Consider the following 19,841-nt stretch of genomic DNA (forward strand, 5'->3'; position numbering starts at 1 on the left):
CTCTCTCTGTGTGTCAAATAAATAAATAAATAAAATCTTAAAAAAAATGTGTGAATCCCTTAGGCTATTATGTTGCAAACAAGTTTGGTGAATGAGACCTATTTGGAAAGTGGAATTAGCAGCATCTTGCTGAATCTAGAGCACAAGAAGCAGGGAAAATTCATACCATTAGAGCCAGGTTGGTATCATCAACAAGATCAATAGGACACAAGCATTCATCCAATAAAATCAACCATATTTGGAGAATGAAAAAGACCGGATTTGAATTACTACCACAGGAGGCCAGGCAGGGCAATTAATGTTAAATTAGAATAATGGCTCTGAGAGTCAAGCTGGGGAAACAGGAACAAAAACTAAAGGGAGAACCGTCTGATTTAGCAATGTCTCGAAGTCTCCACAATCACCACATGAAATAAGTTGGCCATTTTAAGTGATTAAAGAAGTCGTCTTTTGGTTGGTGGTAACTAAGTCTCTGAGCAATCTACGAATGGACACTGTGACCACTCTCTGGGTCCTCATTTTCTCATCTGTGGAAAGGGATTTTTACCAGAGTTTTCCAGGGTGACATCAACTTCTATCATTCAAAACTAACTTGTTATCCACAATGAAATGGGATGCTGACAGGTCCCAAGTCATGAATCACAGCTAAAATTCTTTGATGTAGAAAAGTGGGAAAAATGTATCTTGTCCTATTCATGTTTGGAGAGAAAAACGCCATCCCTTGAGGCAGTGAAGGAGGAGAGACACAGGTGTGAGGGACAAATTTTTCTCATTCTTCAGTTACTAGGTATACCTCTCTATCTGCAAAACTCTAACACAAGAAATGCTTAGAATCCATTAGTGGGAAATTCAAAGGATAACTGCCAACAATGCAAATATATTTATTAAATTTCCCCCAAAGAAAGGGGCTCTTTTAATCACAAAGCTCAAGTGTTTTCTGTACCTTTTAGTTTTTCAGCAACAATGCTGCATTCGTGATCTGAATAGTGGACCACTGGTGGTGGGGATGGCGGGCGCAGTCTTTCTTCTTCCATCCTTCTACGGTGGCGCTCCTCCCTTGCGAGCATACGCTGTTTGCATTCCCACTCATACAGGTCATCTCGAGCCTGTGCAAAATCAACGTGGAGCCGGCCTGTGTCCTTCTTGTCAGTGCTGGAGCCCAGGCGAATGCGGTAACCTAAGTGCACAAGAGGCAGAGAGAGGAGTACAAGAGTAGCTTAGTGGGAACAACTATTAAGTACTTTTCCAAGTTTAGTGCTTCCAATGTGGTTGTAGCAATTTCAAGTGACCACACAACCTTAAATTCTCTCCCTACTACTAGTGAGGTGAACCATCAAAAGACTTGGAGTATAGTTCCATTTCTGATCACAGTTTACTATTCTATGGGTTGGGGCAATCTTGTTCCTAGGAATTCTATTCCTTCATCTGCCACCCTACCCCTGGCAGAGGGAGGCTCTAGGGGTAATGGTATTAAGAATGATGCCTTAGGGGGCACCTGGGTGGCTCAGTGGGTTGGGCCTCTGCCTTCAGCTCAGGTCATGATCCCAGGGTCTTGGGATCGAGTCCCACATCAGGCTCTCTGCTCCACAGGGAGCCTGCTTCCTCCTCTCTCTCTCTCTCTGCCTGCCTCTCTGTCCACTTGTGATCTCTCTCTGTCAAATAAATAAAATCTTTAAAAAAAGAAAAAAGAATGATGCCTTATATAGTGCCTCATATGGCACCATGGGTTGGGAAGAATGGGAAAGGAAGCCTCAAACTGTGGTGTTTTTTTTGGATAAATTCAGGAGTGTCAGTCATACCACTATATAGAATTTTGATAAAATTTAAATGGATCAGCTTGACATTTCAATCCCCCAAATTACTTCCTAGATGTATTTGGCAACCCTGAACCTTTTTTTTCTGGGAAAAAATGGATATGATGGGGAGTGGTATGTGAACCAGGTGATACATAATTTGGGATCCTTAAAAAGAAGAGGTAGTGTGCTTACAATCTAGTGGTGTAAGAGCAGAATTCAGAAAACCAGGATTCAAGTCCATATGTCCACTTTTTGTGCCAGCTGCACTACCCAAGTTAAATCTATTAACAAAAATGTGAAAAACACTTATTAAATTTTTATTAGCTTTTTAAGTTTCAGAAGCTGAGCTAGCTGCTTCCACACACACATTTATCTCACTTCATTTTCAGCATAAGCTTGCAGACCAACTCCTGCTTTAAATAACTAAAAATATGGAAAATATATATGAAACAATGGTTTTTAAGACACTGGACATTGGGCCTTGAAGACAGAGATCACTGAGAGACAAGAAGCAAATGAAGCGATCCCTATGATTTTTCCAGTTTATTACATGGAGAGTTTCCAGGCCTCGGGACAGGGAGGGGAACTCAGTCAAGGCATGGTGATCTCCCTGAGTTGAAGAGACTGAACTAGGAATCCAGGGAGACTATGGCAGACAGAGTTTATATGGCAGAGTACTGGAAAGAAGAAAGCTATACAAAGAAAGAACTTCAGAGATCTGCAGAGGGTCCTCCATTATTATTTAGCTGCACATTGATGTGTGTGTGTGTGTGTGTGTGTGTGTATGTGGAAACTACCTATGCATTAGAGGTAACAACCCCTGGAGCTCACATGGGGCTGGGAACAGTTCTCTTCTCCACAAGCCAGAGCAGGGAAAAAAAATGGATAATTCACAGAGTACTGATTAGAGTAGTCAGAAGGGTTTAGCCTTAGTGGAGATAAATGAGCTCTAGACTAAATCCTGCTCTGGTTCTATTGAACAAAGCTTAAAAAACAAGACCTACAAGGATAAAAATTTTTCCATGTTACTAAACTGCATCCCAGAACAAAGTTCAAGAATATTTATAGGAATGAAAAATATCTGGTACCCAATACAGTAAAATTCATAATGTTTGGTATCCAATAAAAAAATTACCCAATACTTAAAGAAGGAAAATCACAAGAAAGATTTAAAAAAATCAACCAATCAAAACAGACCCAGAAGTGATACAGATAATATAATTAATATAAAAGGACATAAAAACAATTATTATAATCAGATTTCATATACTTAAGAAGTTAGAGAAAATGTAACCATATTAACTAGTAACATGAAAGACATAAAAAATAACCAAAATCAAATTTCTAGAGATTTGAAATGCAATGTCTAAGTTGAAAAAAATTCACTGAACAGGACAAATGGCAAATTAGACACTGCAGAAGAAAAGATTAATGAACTTGAAGATACAGTAATATAAGCTGTTCAAAATGAAATATGGAGGAAAAGGACTGAAAGAAAATGAACAGCGTACCAGTGAGATGTGGGACAATTTCAAGGGGCCTACTATAGCCTAACTGGGGCCCTGACTGGAGAGAGCGGAGGGAATAGAAAAAAATATTTGAAGAAATAAGGACAGAAAAATGTCCAAATTTAATGAAAACTCAGAGATCTAAGAATTTCAATGAACCTCAAGTGCAAGAAACATGAAGGAACTTATACCAGGCATATAATAATCAAATTTCTCAACACCAGTAATAAAAAAAGAGAATAATCTTAAAAGCTTCCATAGACTTAAGACATGTGCAGAGAAACAAAAAGAAAACATCATATTTCTTATTGGAAACAAAACAAGCAAGAAGATAATGAAGTAACATCTGAGAGAGAAAAACAAATTGCCCACCCAGAATTCTACATCCAGAGAACATCTCTTTAAAAAAGAAAGGTAGAATAAATTCCTTTTGATATATACAAATGTGGAAAGAATTAATCAGGAGCAGACTTGTACTATAAAAATTGTTAAAGGAAACTCAAGCACAGGGAAAGTGATACCAAATGGAAATTTGAGTCTATACCAAGGAAGGAAGAGCATACATAATATATGATTCCATTTATATGAAGCTCTAGAAAATGCACACTAATCTGACAGACAATGGAGCAGTGGTGGCCTGGGAAGAGAAGGGTAGGGTAGGAGGAAGGGATCACAAAAGGAGTACGAAGGAAGCTTTTGGGGGAGGTAAATATGTCCATTATTTTGACTGTAGTGATGGTTTCATAGCTGTATGTATGTGTCAGTAAAACCAAACTGTATTTTTGAAATATGTGAATTTTATTGTATGTCAATTATTATACTTCAATGAAGCTGTTATAAAGAATAATGCCCCTTAACACAAAAACCACTACACATTCTTTTTAGAAAGAGGAAGAATAAATACATTTCATAAGCACATTTTACCAGGGCTCTTTACAATTTAGAACGCACTTTCACACTTAGTCCTCTTATTTGATCATCTGAGCCATCAGAAAAATGGCTATTAATGATTACCTTACCTATTCTCCTAGGATCATGGAGAGGATCAAACAAGAAGATGATATGAAAGCTTGGTATAAACACATAACAGATACTGTGATGTTATGAGATTGGTACATCGTGCACAATGCCAGTTCCCTAAGATGCTCAAACTCCAATAGAAAAAATGGTTATTTCTATATTCCCAGCCCCTTTTCTAAAGGATTTTTGTTTGTTTTCATCAGCCATCCAATTCAGGGCATTTCTATCACTTATTAGATTTCAGGGAGTGGGTTCAAATTTAAAGGGCAAAATTTAGTTATTTTCACATCACTGATGATTGCAATCCCCTTTCCCCTGGAAGCCTTGAAAATGTTTCTAGGACGTAGTTGTTGCCACAGAGCATGTTTAGATGGATACCTCCTGAGCAGCATGTTGTCTTTTATGTACAACTCTTCAGAGTTTTGCAAGACCTTTAAGTTTTTATTAAAACAGTCTATTGTGGAATGTTCTATTATCATTCCTAAGTGCTATCAAATCTTCTGTACATTTCACAGCACTTAGCAAATGTAGTAAGAGTATGCTACATCTCAATAACCAAATTATGGAAGCAGCCCAAGCATCCATTGATAGATGAATGGATAAAGAGGAGGTAGTATAGCCCAATGTTCATAGCAGCAATGTCCACAACAGTCAAACTGTGGAAAGAGCCGAGATGCCCTTCAACAGATGGATGGATAAAGAAGATGTGGTCCATATATACAATGGAATATTACTCAGCCATCAGAAATGATAAATACCCAACTTATACATCAATATGGATGGGACTGGAGGAGATTATGCCGAATGAAATAAGTCAAGCAGAGAAAGTCAATTATATGATTTCACTTACCTGTAGAACATAAGGAATAGCATGGAGGACATTAGGAGAAGGAAGGGAAGAATGAAGGGGGGAAATTGGAGGGAGAGATGAACCATGAGAGACTGTGGAGTCCAAGAAACAAACTGAGGATTTTAGAGAGGAGGGGGTGAGGGATGGGTTGGCCCGGTGATGGGTATTAAGGAGGGCACGTATTGCATGGAGCACTGAGTATTATACATAAACAGTGAATCTTGGAGCACTACATAAAAAACAAATGATGTACTGTATGGTGACTAACATAACAATAAAAAATAATAAAAAATAAAAATAAAGGTAGTAAAAATAAAAAAGAGGTAGTATATATACACAATGGAATATTATTCAGCCATAAAATCCTGTCATTTGTAATGACATGGATGAAGTTAGAGAGTATTATGCTAAGTGAAATAAGTCAGAGAAAGACAAATATCATATGATTTCATCCATATGTGGAATTTAAGATACAATACGAATGAGCAAAGGGGAAAAAAGAGAGAGACAAACCAAACAATAGACGCTTAACAATAGAGAACAATCTGATGGTTACCAGAGGGGAGGTGGGTGGGGGAATGGAGGAAATAGGTGATGGGGATTAAGGAGTGCACTTGTTGGGATGAGCTCTGGGTGATGTATGGAAGTGCTGAATCACTATATTGTATACCTGAAACTAATATAACACTATATGTTAACTAACTGGAAGTAAAATTAAAAAAAATTAATAAAAAGGAATATTCTACATCTTCTTCCTCTTCTCCTTCCCTGTTACCAGCCTACTTTTTCATACTCTCATTACGTTTTCCCTGGCCTGTTGCAACAGGCATCTAACTGACCTCCCCTCTTCCTAGATGCTGGGGATTCGAAGTTAAATAAAACACAGTCCCTTCCCTTAAGGAATTCATACTCTTGTCAGGGAGGTAGATGTGGAAAGAGACAGTTCTAGCATGGTGCTATAGGTGTCATGCTAGGAGGAAACACTGGGTACTGTGGAAGTGCTAAGGAAGGGGTGCTTGGGGCACAGTGGGAAGAGAAGTCAGCTTTCCAGAAAGAGGTTTCTGGAAAAAGCTTTCTGGAAAAAGCTTTCCAGAAGAGGTTATGCTCGAACTGGAGCTTTGAGGTGTGAGGATGTATATATGGCAGGTGGGATGGAAAAGGTAATTATAGTCAGAGGAAAAAGCATAAAACACCATGGCACATTCTGAGAACTAGAATTAGCTTAGTGTGGTTAGGACATGGTATGTAAGTGAAAGACTAGGAGATGGTGTTATGAGGTAAGCCAAGTAATCAAGGACCTCAGATGTGACAAGTAAGAAGTTCTGGATAACGGAAACAACTGAGAACTGCTAAAGAACTTTAAAGTAAGAAGTTGGGTGCAAACATTCATTTTCCAACTCTGAAGGCAAGAGGGGATACCATTAAGCCTAAACTTTATCTGCCACAAATGCAAATACACTGATCCGCAATCTCTGCATTGTGTCTGGTGGGCACACTGCTCATAACTAAACACTTACCAGAAAGATAAAGGGCTTTGTCCACCATGTATTCCTCAGCAAAGCGAATGTGACAAAAGTTCTTTTTGCTCTTCCGAATAGCAATGATCTCTCCACACTGTTCGAACACTTCCACGATGATCTGCTCTGTTCCATTTTCAGGTAGGCCACCCACAAATACTGTTTTGCACCCTGGTGGTCGTTCTCGAGTTGCAGGAGGTGGAAGATCTGAGTGGAAAAGCAATTAAATTAAAAATTAGATTACAAAATTAAGATGTTTGCTTGGGACAGACCTCTTAGAAAACTAACATGTCCCAGAGATAGCTGTATGGTCCCCATCAGACTTTGACCCAAGTGCCAGAAGCATGTGGCCTCTAAGGCACTCATCTCTGCTCCACAGAACATGGAAATCATTTTATTCAATGGTTTGGTGACCATGATGCCTAAACGATGAAGACTCGGACCCATTTGTCTGTCCCATTCAGAGTTCTTTAACTCTGTTCTTTACTTTTGTTATGACAACTCAGCTATGCCCTATTTTCAGTCATTTTCGTTAAGATGACAGTTGGGGTGAAATCCCACTCACTTTAAATTCTTACTTTCTGGAATTCTTGGAACCAAGGTCCCTGAGCGAAGGGTTGCTTAATTCAGTTTATAGTTACTAAATTATCTGTTCGTGCTTACTGAAGGAACTGTTTCAGAATTAATTTGACAATGATGGGGTAATATTTACAAAAATATTTATGGGTACCAGAATGATTTGGCTGACAAAGTCAGCCACACTATAAACCATCTTTCTAGGTTTTTGTCTTTTGATACCAGTGAGTCCTTCTTCCAATTTCTGGCTGGAGAGGTGAGGTCCAGAGTCAATCCTACAGCATTTAGAGGGAAGTATGAAAGACAGCAGAGAAAAAAGTAAGCTTGTCTGGGAAATCATTAACTAAAGTGAGATAAATTTGGCTATAGAGAGTCATTAAAAACCTACTTAATGGATGATTCTCCCTCTGCTAAAAAAAATATGCTTTCTACTCACTCATCTTATACATGAAGCCTGCTGTATCTGCCAGCTCTGTCTTGCTATTTGTATGTATCCAAGCGTTTTCCAAGCAAAATTCTACAGTTCACAGCCCAACAAAACAAAGCATGATGGTCAAGGGTTTTTTTAGTGTTCGTTTTGTATCTGCAAGGATTTATTTTGTGTAATCCATTCTTTCCATTCAGCTCCGTACAATAATTCTCCCAGCTCAAGATTTGGAGAGCTCAACAACTAGTGATTACAGCTCCCATGCAAAAATAAATGAGTCTCACTTGTAGATCAGGCCAAGGTCCCCTGCTTGACGCTTATCCAAGTTGGCAAGTGGATGATTTGGGAACCTCCTAGGGTATGAGCATCTCTAGCTCCCTCATTTTGCTACCACTCTCTGTCTTATCAGTGTGGCTCAGAATAATCAGGTTCTCATGATGCTCTCTTCCTCTCTAGTCAATAAAAGGGGTAAAGGGATTCAGGGAACTTATAAAGTTTCTGTTAATCTTAAAAATTTCTGTCATTTCAAGAATTCACTTTGTACTCCTTTGTTCCATAGGAGAAGTTTAAAAGGAAAATGAAGATAACCTAGTGAACAGGAATCTGAAATGTCTTAGTCATGGGCACTGGCACAATTTGGTTTTAGCCAAAAAGGGAAAAAATGAGGTCCAGAATCTCTTGAGACTTCTGCTTCTGAATTTTTAAGGAACGGAAGGATTCTAATATCATACACTTCCAGTGTTTCTCAATTCTGACAGCACATTAGAATCAACTTGGGAGTCAAACAAACAAAAAAATCCTGGGCCCACTCCAATGAGTGATTTAATTAGTTTGGACACAGTCTGTGTATTGTTTTTTTAAAAGCTCCTCAGACAACTCTAATGGTAGGTAGGATTGAAAACCACTGACTTGGTTTAAACTTCTCACATTACGGAGAAAAACCTTAGCTGCGTGAGGCTGAGTGACTCATTCAAGGTCACCAAATTAGATAGAAAGAGAAAGAACATGAACTTGGAGCAGGCAAACCTGGATTTAAACCTTAACTAATAACTGTCTGTAGGACCTTGTAAAAATTACATAACGTGAGAACCTTATTCGTTCATCTGTAAAATAGGGATACTGTCTTCCACCCTACAAGGGTTTTTGTAGGATAATAATCTACTGTCTAGATTGCAAGTGGTACAATGCCTACCACTTGATAGGTTCCCAATAAATAGTAGTTACTATAGCATTATTATTATTATTTACTGTTAAAGAACCAGGGTTTCCTGATTACCAATCTGAGGCTTTCTAAAGCCCTACCACAAGTCTGAAGTGGAGTAGTTGCTTAAGACCTGGACTTCTAAATTCCCAGCTCCTTGCTTTATCCGTATCTTCAGATAAGGCTTGGTTTGGGAAGGAATCACTCTTCTCAATAGAGGAATCTATAGCTGTGAAGACACATAGGGTTTTGAGCATGGAACACAGAGCCATGTTTTCAAATCAAGGGCTTTAGCTGAAAATCCTGTTTTAGAATCATTCTGAAGTTTACTATTTAAGGAATTTGATTGTAAAGAAACTTTTTGTGGAGCAAAGGATCACTTTTTTATATTATTTAAGTTTGTTTAGTTAGGTCTACATTTGGTCCACTGAGAGACTCTAAGGAATGTCTGGTTACTGCCACAGTTACATAGAACACTGAACATATAAAGGCTTTTCCCTTTAAAAATTCTGTGAGATTTAAAAATTCTGTGATGAAGTCATCATCCTATTAGATGCTGTGATTATTCTGTGGTAACTGGTAAGTAAGAAAGCATAAAAACCACTAAGAGTGGGGTCAAGAATGCTGGGGTTTATTTATTTTCCTTGGGGAAATGTAGAAAGCCTCTTTGATGGCATTCGATGAGACTTAAGTGTATGCCACTCAATAAGGCAATGGGCTGTACTATCTTCCTTAAGGGACAGTACTTGTACTTTAATTAACAGCTCAAAGTACTTTTTTGTCTGGGCCTGATTTTTTAATCCCACTGAAATACAGTGTTCTGGGCACAGCAAGGATAACTCCATAGGAGGGCAAATTCAAAGTCTACCTATTAATAAGGTAATGTGCCAAACTCTTCTAACACCCCAACCATTACTCTAGATAGAGAAGAAAACTTCATGTAAAATGATTCGAGATAATAGAGTAATTTAATCTCTAGTAATATTAAAGGAGGAGTTTCTAGCAACTCTAATTACAACTAAGCACCTACTCTGAGGAGCTCTTTTGGGGTAATCAGCATTAAGAAGAGGGTCACTGCTGATCTTTGAGAAGTGAGGCAGGGGGCAGTGTGGAAGACCTATAAACCACTTGCACGTATCTTGTTTCTCAAAGGAGCATCACAGATCACTCCTCTGGTTTGCCAGAATTTATGTACTGCAAAGTCTTCGAGTTGATTTTATTAGACAGCCCAAGACTGAAGACCCCTAGACAATGAGCAGGGGTCAGATATATTTTAATGTAATTCCAACTGAATGGAAATAACCAGAAGACTGGTGGATCTTTAATAATTCTCAATTTACCCACTTTCTCTAATTTTCTTTATAGAACCCAGCCCTAGGAGCCAAAATGAGGTTGGCCTGTTCTGAGATAGTAAAATTAAAAAAGTGCTCTTGGGTGCTTTCCCACATCCCTGTACACACATGGCAGGTGATATTCCACCATTTATTCCATGTTTCCTGTTAACTGGACAGTAGACTCAAAATGCAACCTCTCCATGCAGAAGGTCTATCAGCCGAAGTGGGAGGAAAACCAATAGCGTTGTATCCTGAAAGCCAAGTAAAGAAAGCATACCAATGAGTGAAGAGTAACCAACTGTGTCATATATGGCTATTAGGTCAATTAGGAGAAGAATTGAGAATTGACTACTGAATTTAGTATTATAAAGTCACTAGAGTTCTTAAACAAGGGGCATTTTGATAGAGGGGTGGGGCAAAAGCATAAATGAAGAAGATTTGAAAGACAATTAAAAAAAACTGGAAAGAGCTAGTAAAGATGGTTTTTGTACAGAAATGCAACCTCCTGCTTCTCTTTTAAATTTCGAAATGTTGGAATTCCTTAGGGCACTCTGCTTGTTTGTCATTCTTTCTTGATCTATAATCTCTCTGGTGGTCTTTGTCATTCTTATACTTTCAAATGACGTATTGTTTCAAGAAGGATGAAGGGGTCACTAGTACTAAAAATAGCAGAGAGATAACGTAATTTAAGGGGTAAAAAATTATCCATTGTACCTAGCACCCAATATTTAAGTGAAAATGTGTTAGAGCAATGAATGATTACTGTTTTAATTTCAGTATCTTTCACGTGGAAATGTTCCAGGAGAAGATAGGCTTGTAGTTGGGCTAGAGAGGAATGTGATACCGGGAAGCAGTTAAACTTGACTAAGGGGTGGGTAAGTGGCAAGTAGAAATGATGGATTGAAGACAGTCACAAGAAGCATACCAGTGAAAGGTTTGTCAAGTCAGGAGCTGGACGTGGCATCTGTGGGTAATGGGAGCCCCAGGACTTTTGGGTTCTGTATATGTGACAAGCACCTGGATGAAATGTCAGGTGGGAGAAAGGGTAAGGAAGTGATGGTAAAGATACTTTCTAGTGAAGCAAGACAGAAGCAGATTCGATGGCTGCATAAAGAGACTGAAAGTCCCCAGCTCACAGGACCTTATTCCTTGAGAGGCCACTGAGTACAAGAGAATATACCAGAGACAGAGGCCGAATATACCAGAGGCAGGCTAAGTACTAGGGTTTATAATCAAGGACTGGCAGACAAGTTTGCTTGGCTCTGGAGAAGATAAGGAATTCAGGCATATCAAATCCCTCTTCCCACCACACCTTCACAGTCTGGGGGTATTAACAAAAATCATACTTGCCATGTTTTCAGCACAGAACTAAGGGAATCTTCTCCATTAGCGTTTTCCCCCTACACAATTAACCTGAGACCCCTTGTAACAAAATCCAAGTTCTAAACAGGAAATAGAACACCAGTTTACTTTAAGCTGTGTCCGAAGGGTCTGTTTTTAATTCAATCCAAAGCCAGGTTCCTTCCCAGAAGCCACTATTTTACTGGAACTAATTGCTCTGCCCATATTCTTAACACAGGGATGAAGAACTAAATGATTAAATCATGAAGGTAAAATGCTCCCTTTCACTCTGTGGCCCTTTTAGATCAGAACTACAAAGGCATGGTATAGGTGGAGAAAGATAAATGTATTTGAGAGATGTCTGTCTCTTTCTTTTCCTAGAGACTATAAAAAAAATTAGAGCCTCTTAAAAATGTTAGAGCCTCTTTAGGCTGCGTATGTCTATATTCTTTTAGGGAATGCTCAACAATGTCATCTACGTGTTATACACAAGGTATCTGTTATTCTTTGGAAATTCAGCAACTGAATAGCCTGTAAAGTCATCACTTGTTCCCCACCTAGATATTACAGGTTATGAGCCATCTTGTTACAGTGGACTTGATTGAGACAATGAAGCCTAATGCAGGCTGATTATGTAATAAATGGATGATTATACCAGCAGGATTCTACCTTTACATATGTAGGAGGTTTTCACACTGGAAATGACTAAATTCATGGCTTTTGAAGTGAAAAAAGGTAGGACCAGTGACACACAGCTTTCTCTAATCCAAAAGTGATACATGGGAAGAAAGGGAAAAAAGTCCTTGCCCTTCTGTAAGGACAGTAGCAGTAAAAGTAAGAGACAAGTGTACCACAGTGCCATCATTCACTTAGGCACTAAACACAAATCCAGGAATGGCCACTTGAGCTGGCAGGTAAGGTCTACTAGACAATCTTAGTCTCCATTCCCTAGTTCTCCTGTGACATATTAGCTCTTCTCCCAATTCAGTCCTCTGAGATGCTAGTCTCCTAGATTTCTTATTGGCCTGGAAGGAAGTAGTCTGCTGACCTTCAAGTTCAAAGACCTGAAGAAGGCATTAAGAACATTTTTCATTAACAAAAGGGACCAAGGTGATTTGTCTAACCAACCCCGACTGATTCTAAAATCCTCTCGGTTATGAGCAGACTATCCTAAGTAGAATCTGGGTCCCTGCCAGGGCCTGATTCCATGATTAACTGATTCCTATGTAAGGTAGGAGATGAAACAGTTGTCTGAAGTCACATGACAGAATTTCTGTTTATGGTGATAAGGCAAGTTCATTTGATCTATGGCCTGAACCCTTGAATGTGTCCCTTAACAGCTTTAATCTCAGCACTGTGGTAGCAGCTCCCTTAAGTAGGCCACCCAGCACCACCACTAGAATTGTGGAAAAAGCTTTAATGAGGCTTGAATCACGTGTAGAAATAACTTCTGATCACGTAAAGTAAATAAAACCCCTAACAGATTCAGAAAAAAAGTCTTGAGTCAATTACTGCTGTTATGTTTTAAGTGAAATATATCCACCATATCTTTGCAGATGTTTTTAAGAGTCTAAGGAGAAACCTATTCGTTACCGACAAGACAGATCCCTAGGCCATTTCCACATGAATTTCACTGCCTGGATGGATGCAAGTGGTTTGACTTCATCTCAGTATTCCTTTTTGCCCTCGTTGCAAGTTAAACCTCACCCCACTGTCTGTTGCAGCCCATCAGTGGAATAGCAGTAGTTTGAGTGATGTGTGAATAGCTGGTGGCAGTGGAGGATTCTTAGCACCAGATGAACACTCTTATGTGCCTCAGGTAGGCTCAGACACACTCTATTACTGCTATCATCAGCATGCAGGCCAGTTATGAAAAACAGAGTCTGTAAATGACAGTGTTAAACAATTTGTGTCCGGTGTCTCTTTCTGTATGAACACACTTGAATTCCTTACCAGATGGCATTAGAAACACGTTTTATCACTTATACTGCAACCAGCACACAAAAATCTACTGTTCTGTGCATAAAATTCAACCATGCCTCGTAAGAGAAAATTTTCCTGTCTTTTGTTTTCTAGGTGAAGCTTCTATACATACATCTTTGAAGCCCTTGGGTATTCTTTTGAAAAAGAGTGTTCCTAGACACCAAAACATTGTGACTTGTGTGGAGGAAAAGCAGAATATTACTTGGATTTGGAGGGAAAAGCGTGCAGCTTTTACAGTGTATGATCTCTTTTACTACTGGCATATCTGGTGGAATTGGAGGAGGTACTATTCCTAAGCCAGGCATCATTGGAGTTATTGGTGGAATTCCAGTCATCATTCCAAGAGCAGGATCAAAATCTAAAAAAGGAGAGAAAAGAGAGCGCAATAAATGACACCAGGCAAGGTCAAGTGGAGGCAGAATATTACCTTACAAATTTCAAACCAAATCTTTCTAAGACAGAGGCGAAATATTTAAGAAAACATGATAGTAGCATCACCAGGTCTTAAATATCATATTCTACTTGTGCATTTTCCTTTTGGGATAGGGCTGTTTGTTTTTGCTTGACCAATCTGTTTATCTCTATATCTCATTTTGATATCCAGGCCTTTCATACTATGACTGTGCTTTGTCTGTTGATCTTGCCTTCCACTAGTTCCCAATGCACACCCTCCACTCCATTGGGACAAGGCTTCTTCCTCTCCCTTGTAACACTTGTCTTTTTGCAGTATAGCATGGTACTAAGAGCATACAATTTGGGAATTAGGCAGACCTGGTTTGCTTAGCAGGATGAATCTTTTGAACCTCCATTTTCTCATTTACAAACCCCTACCTTATAGGGAGCTGTGACAAATAAACAAAATGATAAATGTGATGTGCTTAGCATAATGTATAGCACAAAAATACTCAATAAATAACCATTCTCTGTGCTTTTGTTCATGTTATTCTCCCTGCCTGGAATCATTTGAGCCTCCCCAAATTCTCCCCATACTTCAAGCGTTGCCTTAAAGAACTCTTCAAGGCCATTCTCCCTGAAGAACTTTTCCCAGATATTTCTGGTTCATTCTCAAATCTGTGTTGAAAAACTGTTTTGCAGCTGTTGCCACTGAATTTTATTTTGCACCATCTTTTCATTCAGGGATGCTTCTTGGATGTGTAGGAGCCCTCACAAATGTTTTTTTCTGTGAGGTTCATCTACATACACAGTTTGATTTACCCTAAATCAGTATCACCACTATTCAGTGGCATAATCTCATGAGATACTATGAAAGAAATGCCACACCAGGCAGCTAGAGTGATTTACTTACCAGGCTACCTTCCTGGAACCAAGACTCTGAGAGGACTCCAAAGGTCCAAAGAGGAGTTCCAAAGCTTCTTGGAGAATCTGGCTGACCCCACATGTGGGATAGAGGATTGGAGAGTGCCCCAAAGGGGAGAAAGCAGGACTGGGATCCACATAAGTTCAGTATGAGATTGGGACTCCTTGCTTAGACAACACTGTGCATCCTGGTCAATTCCAGGCAATGAAGAGGAAATTTAAAAATTTCAAGAAAGGTGCTTCATAAGATTAGAACCTATATAGGATCTGTTCTGGACTCAGTACAACTACCCTGATCACAGTACCTACCTGGCTGGTCCTTAGCACCAGATGGGGACTTAGACAGTATCAGGGCAGGCATTTCAAAGCATAAGGTCCCCTGAGATGTGAACCTAAGGCAATGTTCCCACTTGCCTGGGTCTAAGGGTGATACTGATTTCATTTAAATTTTGTCTCTATATTGAAACACAAGTTCTTTGAGAGAAGGGAATGCATTCTACTTCCTTATTTCCCCACTTCTCACCACTGTCCTCTGCTGCAGAATGCACAATGCACTACAAACAAAGTATTGCATAAGGAATTCTGATAATACAAGGGTAGTTGCAGTAGCACTAGCAGGTCCGACTCCCAAAAACCTTACTCTGCTCACCACAGACGCTTGAGGGGGCAATGCTTAAAAGCATGTCCTCAAGCTGGCTCTGAATCCCCTGGGTGGCTCTCTAAGATACTGAAATGGGTAGATCTAAACAGGGTAAAAAATCTGTGGTCCATAGAGAAGCAGAACTTCAGGTATAATAGGCCCAGAAAAGTGAGTCTTATGACCAGGCAGATGGGCAGGCGAGTAGCACATGTGCATCTTCTATTCAAAGTCAGCCCATAAGAGCTAAGACATTTCCTATCTTCCCACATGCCGAAATATCAAGACCCCAGATATGTATGGGAAGAAAAAAAGATGTCTTCCGAGAAATTAGAAGAATTTTTTTCTGAAAACAAATTTACTTTTACTCTCACATGTCAGCTCACCTAACATGCACTTGTACACATGCATGTGACTGTGTGCATACACACACACACACACACACACACACACACACACACACTCCCTTACTTCCTCCCTGTGGCTCTCATATCTCTAGTTTCCTCCACATACTAGTTACATGACCTTAAGGAAGGTTTCTTAATATCTGGTAATATAACACTATTTCTTTTTTGATAAAAGTGGGGATAAATGATGACATTTTGCTCAAAGGATGAAAGGACAAAACAGGTATGAAAACCTCTGGCATGCTAGGTGGGTGTGTCTTGATAGTTAAGTTTTCATCCTTCCAGTCAAAACATTTGTACACATATCAATAAGTTCACTTATTCAGGCATTCATTCCCACATTCTATAAGCATTTATGATAGCTTTTTATATGTCAGGCTCTACGGGGGCAGGGAGTCCAGGTTTTCCTTTCCATCTTAGGCCCCTGATACCCTGTGTTTCTATGCTATAGAATAAGAGCACTGTGGTTAAAAATGCCATTTATGTCTTTGGAAAATTTGATTCCTTGTGTATATGATTTTGGAAAAATTGTTAACATTATCTCACCCATTTACAAACTGTTAATTTTCAGTAGGAAAAGATCAGATTAGATTGTGTGCCTACTAAACAATTCCATCTATTTTTTCCCCTCCAACTGAAATGTTTGTCTTCTTTTTTATTGTTCTGCCTGCCTCCTCATTGTTATTCATATAGCTCTGTCACTCACAACTCTACCTTAGCACAGATTACAGAAACATCAGTTCATTAAACAAGTTCTGCCGCTTTGGCTGAGAAAGAAATGCCTGTCTCCATGTACTGTCTACTAATAAATGGAGACAAACAAAAAACAAATACATGGGATAAATATAACTCCTGACTGATGTACTCACCACTCTGTTTGGTATGATTACATTAATATTTTATGAAATTCATTTAAAAGCAAATGTATTCATGACATATGGCTAAAGTGAGAATAGATAAACTCCCTTTCTTTCTTGTGTTCAATATGCCAAGAGTTCCATAGGCTACATTGCCTAGCAGGGCTTGCTAGAGGGCAGGTTGCACAAGACATTTCAAAGACTCCTAACACATTGATTATTCTTTTGTTTATCTTCAACCATTAAGCACCAAAGTTGATGTGAATTTCCAATGCCAACCAAGAAAATAACCATTTGAAAACACTGGACTTAAACAAGTATTGCAGAACCTGAAAAATCAAAGAAGTCAATTTGAAACACATTGGGAATAGAACATCAAGAGAAATTATCTCCCTCATCAAGGCCCCCAGCCTGGCTTTGACAAGTACACTAACAAGTGCATAGTATTAACATTTATGTTAGGAATTCAAACTTTTGGAGGAGATTTGAAATAATCTTATAAGGATTATGGAAAAGGCCAAGGTATTCTTCCAAAGTCCTTCCACAATAAACACCCTGTTTTGGTTTTATATCTCTTCTTCTAGCACCTTTTCCCTACAGCCTTCTGACTCTTGGCATTGCCATGCCTGAAACTGTCATAAGGCATTGGTTTGTATTCCCTCTTCTGATTCATGAACTTCCCCAAATCTCAGTGTACTAGAGATGCTATGAATGTGGTGTTAGTTGGGCCAGCTTGCTCCTCTGCGTTGCAGCTCTACTACAAGATTTCAAGTAATACTTCATTGTAGCTTTAAACATTCCCGCTCCCTAGCAACTTGGGCGCATTCAACCTAGAGTAGTTATCTCGAAGTAAAATCATCCTCTGCTCTCCTTACACATTTGAGCCAGGGAGTTACACCGGAGGCACATACTATTTCTATGCTGCCATCCAGTCATCCATATGTCCATCTATTCAATAGTTTGATGCCAGGCCCTGTACCAGGTGTTGGGATTGAGGGAATGACTAAGGCAAAATCCTCGGCCTCATAGTCTAGTTTAGAAACATTCACGCAGTTAAAATGCTGTATCACCGATAATCAACACCCAAACTGTTGGGTGCTTACAGTGTGCTAGGCACTGTGCTAAGCATTTTATAAAATCACATTCCAGCAAACCTGTGAACTAGCTACTGTTATTATCCTTCATTTTATACAGAAATTGGGGCTCAGAGTATTTAGTTACTTGCCCAATATTATAAGCCAGTGAGAAGCAGAACTAGGATTCAAATCTAGGCTGGTCTAACTATAATGCTCCTAACCACTACACTGCCTCTCAGTATAGTATGATAATTGTTTTAATCAATTAACTCAATTATAGGTGTAAGGTGAAACAGGTATGATTAAAAACAAGGCAGATGAGGGGCTCCTGGGTGGCTCAGTGGGTTAAAGCCTCTGCCTTTGGCTCAGGTCACGATCCCAGGGTCCTAGGATTGAGCCCTGCATCGGGCTCTCTGCTCAGCAGGGAGCCTGCTTCCCTTCCTCTCTCTCTGTCTGCCTTTCTGCCTACTTGTGATCTCTCTCTGTCAAATAAATAAATAAAATCTTAAAAAAAAATTCTAAAAAAAAAAAAAAACCCAACATGGCAGATGAGCAACAAAGTGCTTCCATACAATTATTTTTTTGTCCCAGTGTGACAGATTAAAGGTGGATACAAATTCTTTGAGACTCCTCTCATTAAGAGGTGAGGTCTATATTGCCCACCCCCATTTGAATCTGGATGGGCTCCAGACTACTTTGACAGAAGAAGTCTTGTGTCTATTTTCAGGCTCAGGCCTTAAGAGAGATACCATTTCCATTTCTTGTTTCTGGGAACACCTGCTACTGAAACTTCAAGAGATTGTGTAACATGCTGGCGTACGGTTGTAGAGAGACATGTGGAGAGGGCCTCAGAGTACATGGAAGGAGAGGGATCCAGCTGAGCTCAGTGTTTTTATCTGTCCCTTCCAAGGTGCCATGAATATGAATAAAGTTGTCTTGGAACCTCCAGACTAGCCTACCATAGCTGAGACATTCCAGTTGATACCATATGGCACAGAAGAATTGCCCATATGAGTCCTACCCAAATTCTTCTCCCAGAAACTCATAAAATAGAATAAAATGATTGTTTTTTAAGCTACTAAGTTATAAAATAGTTTGTCATACAGCAGTACATATATAAAGTATGCAGTATGGCTAGGGAATGGGATGTGATTAGTCAATAGAGTTGGCTATTTTCAATGAATGGAAATAGTACAGTAAGCACCCAAACTAGACTGATCATGATTTTTCTTAGATTATTGAAAGGTGCTTTGTGACCTTCCAAGGCCCCAGAGCCACTATCTTGAGAAACTGTTGTCACTGTACTGTTGCTGTGTGGAAGTGGGCCAGCTGAAACAATGTCAGGGGACTAACACTCTACTAGGTGGACTAAGACTACAGATGTCTACAAAACACTAGGAACCTTAGAGGTTCACCATTTTTGATGCTTGACAAAGATACCACACATGCCAATTTCATGGTTCAGTCCTTGATATTTTCTGGCAGGACGGTTCACGGTGGTGTTCTTCCTATAAAATGCAAACTCCATTTTTGTGGCAGGGGAAGAGGGATGGTGTCCATAATACTACTACTCATTAATTCAGTGTACATTAATTTCTAGGTTATGATTTGATTTTATACATATCATCTCATTTAATCCTTGTAATTCTAAGGAGTGGGCAATATATTACTCACTATTTTACAGATAAGGAAATTGAGGCTCAGAGTTAACACTGTAAGGCCATTTAGTAGGTGGCTTTTACTAACCATACTCTCAACCATTACTCTATATTGCTTCCCACAAAGTCCATGGATCCACAGGAAGAAAAAGATACTCCTTGTCAGATTAAATTCTGTTTCTAACTACTCAACCTGTAGCATGCCTTCAAATATTTATGTCCAAAAGGCTATCATCCAGTTGCTTATTTCTATACCTAGAACTTCCTGTTGAGATGTTTGATATATGTATTGCCACACTATTAGGTAATTTAGAAGCTTCTGTTTTAAATCCATTG

At 39.2% G+C, this 19,841-nt stretch overlaps 1 protein-coding gene across 5 annotated transcripts in view; it reads right to left on the reverse strand.

Annotated features, from left to right (window-relative positions):
• Positions 1 to 19,841, reverse strand: part of ENOX2 (ecto-NOX disulfide-thiol exchanger 2) — a 261,275-nt gene that overhangs the window by 36,574 nt on the left and 204,860 nt on the right. For all 5 annotated transcript variants that reach the window (XM_032843376.1, XM_032843378.1, XM_032843374.1 and 2 more), the window contains 3 exons: positions 13,756 to 13,911; positions 6,692 to 6,898; positions 944 to 1,177 (listed from right to left, as the gene is read on the reverse strand). In XM_032843376.1, coding sequence (XP_032699267.1) covers positions 944 to 1,177; positions 6,692 to 6,898; positions 13,756 to 13,911 — 597 coding nt within the window. The remainder of the gene's footprint in view (positions 1 to 943; positions 1,178 to 6,691; positions 6,899 to 13,755; positions 13,912 to 19,841) is intronic.

The sequence above is a fragment of the Lontra canadensis genome, unplaced genomic scaffold (genome assembly GCF_010015895.1).
Source record: "Lontra canadensis isolate GAN:19392208 unplaced genomic scaffold, GSC_riverotter_1.0 scaffold138, whole genome shotgun sequence".
Classification (NCBI taxonomy): Eukaryota; Metazoa; Chordata; class Mammalia; order Carnivora; family Mustelidae; genus Lontra; species Lontra canadensis.